This window comes from Gouania willdenowi, chromosome 5, assembly GCF_900634775.1.
Source record: "Gouania willdenowi chromosome 5, fGouWil2.1, whole genome shotgun sequence".
NCBI lineage: Eukaryota > Metazoa > Chordata > Actinopteri > Blenniiformes > Gobiesocidae > Gouania > Gouania willdenowi.
The window spans coordinates 27,435,663-27,445,139 of record NC_041048.1 but is presented as its reverse complement, the minus strand read 5'-3'; the positions used below and the strand labels follow the sequence as shown (position 1 = coordinate 27,445,139).

The 9,477-nt window shown below is 39.6% G+C and overlaps 1 protein-coding gene across 1 annotated transcript; it reads right to left on the bottom strand.

Annotated features, from left to right (window-relative positions):
- phf13 (PHD finger protein 13) lies at nt 1–8,523 on the bottom strand. Its single transcript, XM_028446935.1, has 5 exons — nt 8,108–8,523; nt 5,053–5,154; nt 3,532–3,711; nt 3,031–3,439; nt 1–2,026 (listed from the first exon to the last, which is right to left on the bottom strand). The coding sequence occupies exons 1-5, from the start codon at nt 8,150–8,152 to the stop codon at nt 1,794–1,796; spliced, it is 969 nt and encodes a 322-aa protein (XP_028302736.1). The 5' UTR covers nt 8,153–8,523; the 3' UTR covers nt 1–1,793.
- Between the last annotated feature and the right edge of the window lie 954 nt (nt 8,524–9,477).

Sequence of the window (9,477 nt, the reverse complement as noted above, 5' to 3'; positions counted from 1 at the left end):
AAATGTTAACTTTTTATTTACAATAGTTTACAAAGTTTCACAGAAACAGTTTGCACCACAGTAGACGCATTCTCGGTAAGGGGAGAAAACAATCCAGGGTTGGAATAAACAGGCTGTATCACAAGGAGCAGTGTTGACAATAAATACACTATTGTCTGTAAGACACAGACCAACGTCAAGAGTTTGTATCTAAAGGTTTTTCCCAGATTCTCTTCAAGAGATAAAAGTCCTGAGAAACTACTAATGAGCTTAGATCCTAAACACGCTTAAAAAATGTTTTTTGTGTGTGCGGGTCCCGACCGTCATTTCCAGAAAAGGTTCAGATGAAATAAAATATTCTCAAACTTCCAGAAAGTCTCGTTTCAATTACAGATCAAACTGAGTGATTGATCCAGGGTCAAGCCTCTGATACTGCACTGGAAAACTTCATCATTGACCAACATCCACATTTATGAGTCAAAAAATCTGTCTCTTATAATATGGCTTTCATATGATCAGAGGCGACCTGCAGCCTACACACACAGGCCAAACAGCAGATGGCACGTATACAAAAACAAAGCTAAGAATCCAAACTCCCAACTGGGACAGATTACAGAGAATATGCTCTAAAAACAAACATTCCTCTTTAAATCTGCTTCATATTGAACTGAATACTGCAGAAAATACATGAGTGAGGGGCGATAAAGGAGCAGGAAACAGCTCAGAAACAACATGGAGCCTTGTACTGTAGGAGTTCTCCTTTACATCCAGCCTCAACCTATGGACACCACTCATTCACACTAAACACACTCACATGCATATTTTTAACCTGACTTGAGGGATGCTCCAAACACTACTCCAGTTGTTTTTTCTGCTGATATTTCAACAAGACGGTCATTAGAGTTCCTTTATTAAAATATACTAAAAGGTACTGTATGTGTGGAGCACTAACTGTTCATTTTTGTAGTAAAAAAAAGAAAAGAAGGCAAACGTAGTATCAACATTGGTCAATTGGCTTTTTTTAAACTCTTGAAGAATTTGCTCTTCATACTGGAGTAATGTGAGTGTAACACCTTGGGAAGTGGAGGAAAAGCATCCCAGTATGTCAGAGAAATATGTTGATTTAGCCAAAGCTGGAAGACATAAGACACCTAGTGGAACTAAATAAATGGAAGGACTGTCTTGCTTCATTTGTGCAGAGGAAAAAAAAACCTCAACGAAATTCTTTCACAAGGCCATGAATACTAAAAGAGAACAAAGTGATGAAGCACAAACAGATCTTAATCTCTTATGCTACATCTTTGTTCTATTAGATTATACCTCAGTTTAATACTATAGCACCATCTGAAGCAAACACGGGGCCTGATTAGTTTTCTGTCTGAATGGTTACGCAGGTAACGGTAAACGTATTACGGTAAGTCTGAAAAACAAACTGATTTCTCAGAGATCATTCAGATGGATAGAAACATTGAAGTGCAAATCATTTTCGCACAAGTGTCTCCCAGCATGCACCATGTTAGGTGGCAGTTGTGAGGAAACTCTCTATGGCAGTTCAGATTTTTCCAGTGTTCATGAGACACCTGGTACCAATAATGTTACTGGTATGTACAGAGACAGCCTTTCAGTGATTGCCTAACGCAGAGAGTCTGTAGGAAGCAAGAACAAGCCTAAGTGAATCGGTACCAGCACTTGGACTGAGGGTTTAGGATAGGTCCATTACACTGTAGTAAACATGGATTCATGGCGCAGGTTCGGTCCAGCTGGTGAGGGACGATGGAGGGATGACGCTGGGGCTAGAATCTAAGTTAAGGCTGTTAGTCCAGCAGGTGTTTACGAGGGCCCACACGAGAGCGATGGGAGCGGCGAGCGTCGGGGGGTCCATGCGTGTCTCGACAGCTCTGGCACACGTATGTCTCTGGCACGTGGCTCTTGCGGATTTTCGCACATGACAGGTGGATCCATGTGTTACACTTGTTACATTCGATCATAGCGCGGCCAGCAAAAGGCTTCATGCAGAAACAAGTCACCAAGTCCCACGAGTCGTCGTCTGAGGAAACAAGCAGAGAGCGATGAGCCGTTACACAGTTTCAAATAAATACAAACATCCCACATTCACAGACAGAATTAGAGTCAGTATTTACTGTGGCAGTGAGAAGATGTTGCAAAAAAACACAAATGTCAGAAGGAAAAATCTACACAAACATTACGTGGGAGTGAGTTCACCTTTCATTCTAAAAACATTAACAATTTAGAAAAATATCACAACCAGGGTTGGGATCAATTATAATTGTAATTGCATAATTGATCATTCATTACAAGTATGACCTAAATTTTAATTGTAATTGAAAAAATCTGTTTCTGTTGTAATTGTAATGGAGTTCAGATAATTAACTTTGTAATTGTAATCGTCATGGAAATTCTATAAAAAGAGTCAATTATAATTTAATTAAAGGCAAACCTGGGTAACCATGTTACTGTTCTATGGTTTACACATATGTAGTTAATTATTATTAAAACATGTTTCAGATCAACATTTCCCACTACCTGTCAGTTCTCTTGAGGATCATTTTATCATCAAATAATTCAATAAATAAATAAATGGAGGGGTGTACTGACTCAAGAATAGTCTCAGACACCCACAACAAAAGAATCATACTAATAACATTTTCATAAAAAAGGAAGCCTAACAAGGTAACCAACAGATGAGAAACACAAATTAGATGATAGAGAATATGTTTTAGTGTATTTTACAGCTGATTTAAGACATGATATCATAAGACACGCTAACAGAAAGCTAACACAAGAGGAAGGTTAAATTTTATGTTGTTTTCTTTTTATTTCAGGTTCAGTAATTGTGATTAATTGTAATTTAACTTTAGTAACTGAGATTGTAATTTTAATTGACTTTCAGGGGGAAAACAAAAATTGTAATTTTAGTTTTAGTAACTGGAAAAGATGTCGGTCACCTTAATCGTAATTGAGTTGTAATCGAACTTGGATAATTGAAAGGCGTAATTGTAACTGAAAAATGTAATTGATCCCAACTCTTACCAGAGTCCACCATGATGTCCTCGTCCTCTCCCGACCCGTCCTCGTCTCTGAACACCACCTGTTTGCCCTGACGGAACACAGTCCTGTGGCCTGAGAGGCCCTCCACCTTCTGCACCTTCACCACCCCTTCTTCAAAGTACCGCTGCTCTTCTTTGGGCTCCTGTTTGCAGGCTGACGGGCTGGGCAGACACTGAGGGTGAAGGGGAATAATACTGAAGTCATCCTCGGGCTCTTCTTTGATGGTGCGGCTGCCAGTCGAGAGGGGGCAGAGCAGCTGTGCGTCAATCGAGCGCGCCTGCTGCAGCCTGCCTTCCTCTCCAGACTCATTCTCCCTCTCCTTTCTTTTCTTCTTTTTCTTCAGCTTATCAGCCTTCCGTTGGTCGTCTGGATGCAGGGTGGTGAATGTGTGCTGCCCGACCACAATAACAAAATAACGTTCAGCTAACACTGATATTAAGAGCCTAAACATCTGAAATGTTGTGTGTCGTCTCATCAGCTCACATCTTTCTTGGTGTGTGCGGACAGCGTGGGTCCTGGCTGAGGCCGTTTCTGGCTCCTGTCCTGGGGCACTTTGGGTGGGCGTGGAGGACAGGAGGTTGGATGCCCTGGCGTCCATCCATCACTGTCGGCTGTGCTGCCTGTGCTGTTGGGCGGGCTGGAGCTGCTGCGCAGTGGAGAGTCCTATCACAACAAAGATTTATGGGTCATTAAGTACAAAGCACATCAGAAAACAAAGATATCATGCAGTCTATTAGACACTAATGTGAGCAACAGTGAGATGATGATGATGAGTGAGTAGCTGTGCAGTGATAGAGATCAATAAAAAAAATAAAATAACAGTAAATTACAGTGGTTGTCTTTGGGTTACAGACTATTGTTCAGTGGTGGAGTTTTGCCAAGCATTTAAAAAAATAAATAAAATCCCAGTAAAACGACTGGATGAAGCCTGCCCCCTGCTGGCTAAAGATAAAAGTACTTCCTAAACCACAACCAAATATTAAACCCCCAGTTTTAAAGTGTTTTTCTAACATTGTTATTTTATAAACAAAATGACCAATGGCTGCACCCGTGATGAAGTAAACAGACTTCAGGTCCAGCAAACCAGACAACAGCATTGTCATTAAAGCTTAACACTATGTGCAACCTGTAACATCAACTATGTATGTTTCTTTATTGCAAAAAAAATATTATTATTATTATATAATAGTAAATTAAATTGATATTTTACAGATTTCATTTCAACTTAAATCTTTTAAGGTTTACATCATGGTACACTATGAACAGATGGCTTCTCTATTTTATTAGCAGTGAGATGATCATATTGTAGCTTTAAAATCCATCCCTAATCACATGATCCAACACTGCCTTTCCCTAAAAGCCTGCAACCATGCGTGAAATCATTTCACTGCACTATATGCATCGTGGCATGCAGTGACACCACTTTACGTCTCTGACATGCAAACAAAGGTCTGACAGAGGGAAGCTATCAGCTGTGCCTGTTACATGCAGATTGAACTATAAACCATGTTGCACAGCCTCCTCCAATAAATTATGATCTCAATTATAACAGCAAAACTTAAACAGATTTATTAATTAGTGGTTAGTAAAAACGACTCCATGCTGGACCATGCACGGTAGGAATTAAGAACTACGTGTGCAAACACAAATTCACTTATAAAGTTGATTTTTGACCAAATTTTTATTTATATGGAAATAAAGAGTATATATATAGTTCTTGTGATAGCGAACACACACACAGAGAAAACAGGTATCCTTTATACTATAAATTAAAACAGATCAGATTTTTTTTCTAACATTCCCACATGCAGTGGTGGACCAATGTAAATTGTAAAATATACAATAAAATATACAATAGGTTCTTGCAATGCAACATAAGAAACAGATTATCTACACAGCCATACAGCAGAGCTAATTCAGGTGGTTGAGACAGACACAGACATGTTTGGCCCAGATCTCTGTTGGGAGGCTACACAGCATGAACATATGGTCTGGTTGTTTTACCTCTTGAGGATAAGGGATGTAACCAGCGTAGGCCAAGACAAAGGTGCAGAACTTGTTGAAATCTTCCACTGTCCTCCTCCTCCTGTAAGGCGGACTGAAACCCTGAAACAGACAAGTCGTAGAAACGTGAGTTTACCCGCACATCTTCATCAAATGGCGTAGATTTAACACGGAAAACAGCTCCCCGTGACAGAGCGGGACATTCACACTGGCTCAATGTGAATAAAAAATGAGGGAAAACAGATATTATTGAGCAGCAATGAAGGAATGATCGAACATAAATATACATTTATAGTCAACACTACAGTGATCCTTGCCACCAACAAAGTGGCTAGCCATACGTAGACGTTACTCGGACAACTCCTAGTACTATTCGTACGTGGCCGATGACGTTACCGGAAGTCATGTGACCATTCCGTGCAGACAAAAATGGCTGAACAAGCAATACACGGTGGCAAGAAATTCAAATCCATTTCAGAAGATTAGGGTTAGTTAGTCCATAATGTAGTTTAGGGTTAGTTAGTCCATAATGTAGTTTAGGGTTAGAGTTAGTTAGTCCATAACGTAGTTTAGGGCTAGGGTTAATTTGTCCATAACATAGTTTAGGGTTAGGGTTAGTTAGTCCATAATGTATTTAAGGGTTAGTTAGTCCATAACGTAGTTTAGGGCTAGGGTTAATTTGTCCATAACATAGTTTAGGGTTAGGGTTAGTTAGTCCATAATGTACTTAAGGGTTAGTTAGTCCATAATGTAGTTTAGGGTTAGGGTTAGTTAGTCCATAACGTAGTTTAAGGATAGGATTAGTTAGTCCATATCGTAGTTTAGGGTTAGGATTAGTTAGTCCATAACGTAGTTTAGGGTTAGGGTTAGGTAGTCCATAACGCAGTTTAAGGTTAGTTAGTCCATAATGTAGTTTAGGGTTAGGGTTAGGTAGTCCATAACACAGTTTAAGGTTAGTTAGTCCATATGTAGTTTAGGGTTAGAGTTAGTCCATAACGTAGTTTAGGGTTAGGGTTAGTTAGTTCATAATGTAGTTTAGGGTTAGTTAGTCCATAACGTAGTTTAGGGTTAGTTAGTCCATAACGTAGTTTAGGGTTAGTTAGTCCATAACGTAGTTTAGGCTTAGGGGTTAGGGTTAGTTAGTTCATAACGTAGTGTAGGCTTAGGGGTTAGTGTTAGTTAGTTCATAACGTAGTTTAGGATTAAGGTTAGTTAGTCCATATTGTAGTTTAGGGTTAGGATTAGTTAGTCCATAACGTAGTTTAGGGTTAGGATTAGTTAGTCCATATCGTAGTTTAGGGCTAGTTAGTCCATAACGTAGTTTAGGGTTAGTTAGTCCATAATGTAGTTTAGGGTTAGAGTTAGTTAGTCCATAACGTAGTTTAGGGTTAGGGGTTAGGGTTAGTTAGTTAGTTCATAACGTAGTTTAGGGTTAGTTAGTCCATAATGTAGTTTAGGGTTAGTTAGTCCATAATGTAGTTTAGGGTTAGTTAGTTCATAACGTAGTTTAGGGTTAAGGTTAGTTAGTTCATATCGTAGTTTAGGGTTAAGGTTAGTTAGTCCATATCGTAGTTTAGGGTTAAGATTAGTTAGTCCATATCGTAGTTTAGGGTTAGGGTTAGTTCGTCCATAACGTAGTTTAGGGTTAGGGTTAGTTAGTTCATAACGTAGTTTAGGGTTAGTTAGTCCATAATGTAGTTTAGGGTTAGTTAGTTCATAACGTAGTTTAGGGTTAAGGTTAGTTAGTCCATATCGTAGTTTAGGGTTAAGATTAGTTAGTCCATATCGTAGTTTAGGGTTAGGGTTAGTTCGTGCATAACGTAGTTTAGGGTTAGTTAGTCCAAAATGTAGTTTAGGAATCTACGTATTAATAGAAGTACTGGCCAATGAGGGGAGCTACATACATATTACAACAATTCATAAATACGTAGCATGTCCGTAACGTACTTTAAGAATCTGCATATTTATAGCAAACAAGTACAAGTACGTAGTGTCTTAGTCACGTGACCTATCACGTCACCTAAGTTGGCCAATGAGGGGCGCTACGTACGGGTAGAATGTACGAATATTGATACGGCTACGTACGGATAGCCACCGCCTTCTCCCAACCCCCACCAGCAGCACCAACTGTACACCACAGGTAGCATGGCTAGCTTCAGCAGCAGCCACTACCGAGCAGCGAGATAAAGCCTCAATAAACAGTGTCCGTAAAGATAAACACAAATAAAATAATGCATATCGACGGAAAATGATGTTAAATGAGTTAAAAGAGCCCAGGGAATCCGTGACAGCCTGGCAGTAAACTGGTCACGGTGAAAACAAACGTTAGCATGTCCTGCAGGATGATTGAATGCTTTCAGGGAGCTAGCCTTCGTGTTTTCAACATGTATTAAAAGTGACGAAGTGATAATAAGGACTAATATCTGTCACATAATGTCAACGAAAATGTGTCATTGAAACAGAGGCATGCCACACCGTTAAACATTTGCACATGTCAAATTTGTGCCACAGCTATTAGTAGGCTAGCCACAAACCGGTGTTACGATTGAATTGGTGACTTTATCCAACTCATGACCAACTTCCGGCTACGTCACAGGGATCGGCTAGTGACCGGAGTTAGCTGCATATATAACGACATAATGACATCAAGATAAACACATAATGGTAATATCAAAGGTTTTAGGACATAACGAGTCAAAAGTCTAAACCCAGATTCTCATTTAAACTAAATGTCAAGGTGTGTTCAGACTTCTGACTGTAAATTTGGTCTTAGACCACCGTTTTCGACTTGTCTCTGTACCGCTTTATAAATGAAGGTTGTTACACTCAATTAGGTTCGGAGGAGGATCTTAAAACTTCTGAAATTGCGGTTATTTAAAAAACAAGATAAAACATGAACCGTCAACAAACAATTTGCGACCCAAAGCAGCATCAGTTGGAATGGCCACCAGTTCAAGCGCTACACCAGCCGCTCACCGTGTGGTTGACGTTAGCTGGCGTCGCTAGCTCTGATTGAAAACCACTTTACACAAACAGCAGAAACACCATCACTTACCTCCGACTGAAACGCATGTGATGTCGATGGGTTGATGTCACCCATCTTTACCGAGGGGCCCGACAACCTGACGTCGTGTCGTGGAGCTGACAGGCTGCAGAATCCGTCCGCACTACGGGACCGTAAACAGTGACTGAGCGAGCACACTCTCCTCCGCTACCGTTGCAGCTAACGTTAACTATGCTAACAGTCGAAGCAACAGTGTTATTACATCACTTCGTCTCAGCCTGAACTGGGGTAAGAGTCAACTCAAAGTGGTCAAACGTACTTTCCGTAAGCAAAGGAAGGTAAACACGGAGCTGTTCGTCTGGATGCGTTCAGTGTTCGCGGGGGGAGCGGTTTGTTTCATTCCTGCTGTCAAAGACCAGCCGCTACACCTCATACAGGACCGCTGAACTGACGCTAAAGACACATTTAACGCCATCTATCGTTATGCACTGAAAATGCACAGACTTCACTGTAGAGTAGACAATATTAATAGACCACTAATATGACATTATTATTATAATGATTATTAACTAATACAAATATTAGTAGACAACGCTTTTCATGATTCAGAATTGTTCCCATAAATTCAGATAGACCTTGAACACAACACAGTGTAGCTGCTGCTACTGTGTACACTGCTGCACTTTCTGAATATGAATCAATACCTTCTTTCTTTAGTTTTAAAATGTAAAAATATTAAAGAAAACAGTCAAATGAACCCGAATTCTGTTTATTTGTTTGTTGTATAATGGCATGAATCTATTGTAGTTTGAAAACGTAACATTGTTAGCAGATCTGGACCAAAGTATCTTATAATAATTTAGTAAATACTATAAGGCTAAGGTAGACTACATTTGAATTAATATGTTAATATGTCTTTGTGTATTAATAACTTTTTAAATCACTTATGTTATTAAATGTTACTTCTAATTTAGCAGGGAAAATACATTTTGGTACTGCCTTACATTTTTTATGCATTTTGTCCAGTGGTGGACTGTAACTTTGTAAATTTACTTAATTACTGTACTTAAAGGTGCAGTCTGCAACTCTTATAAAGTAACTTTTTGTCATATTTGCTAAAGCTGTCACTATGTAAGGACAGCTTTACATCAAACTAGTAGTTTGTGTAAAAAAAACAGGCTCATTGAACTGTTGCCCACAGTCCCAGCCCCTTTCCCGGGCTGGAGTGCCATATTTTTTTTACAGTGTATGGTCTGGAGGAGTATAAGATGGAATTGGTGACTTTTCTGCTTGAAAGGTAATTACTGCTGCTTAATTTACATTGTTTGATTTGTAATTGTTGCACTAGAACTCTGTAGTGCATGTGTTGTTCATGTGTGTGCAGCAACCTCCGTTTGGGCTGCTGTTAGTGACACTGTGTT

Coding starts and splice junctions, on each gene's coding strand:
- phf13 (XM_028446935.1), bottom strand. CDS start 8,152: ATGGGTGACATCAACCCATCGACATCACATGCGTTTCAGTCGGAG. Junction 5,155..8,107: donor CACATGCGTTTCAGTCGGAG/GTAAGTGATGGT, acceptor TGTCTGTTTCAG/GGTTTCAGTCCGCCTTACAG. Junction 2,027..3,030: donor GGACATCATGGTGGACTCTG/GTAAGAGTTGGG, acceptor TTGTTTCCTCAG/ACGACGACTCGTGGGACTTG.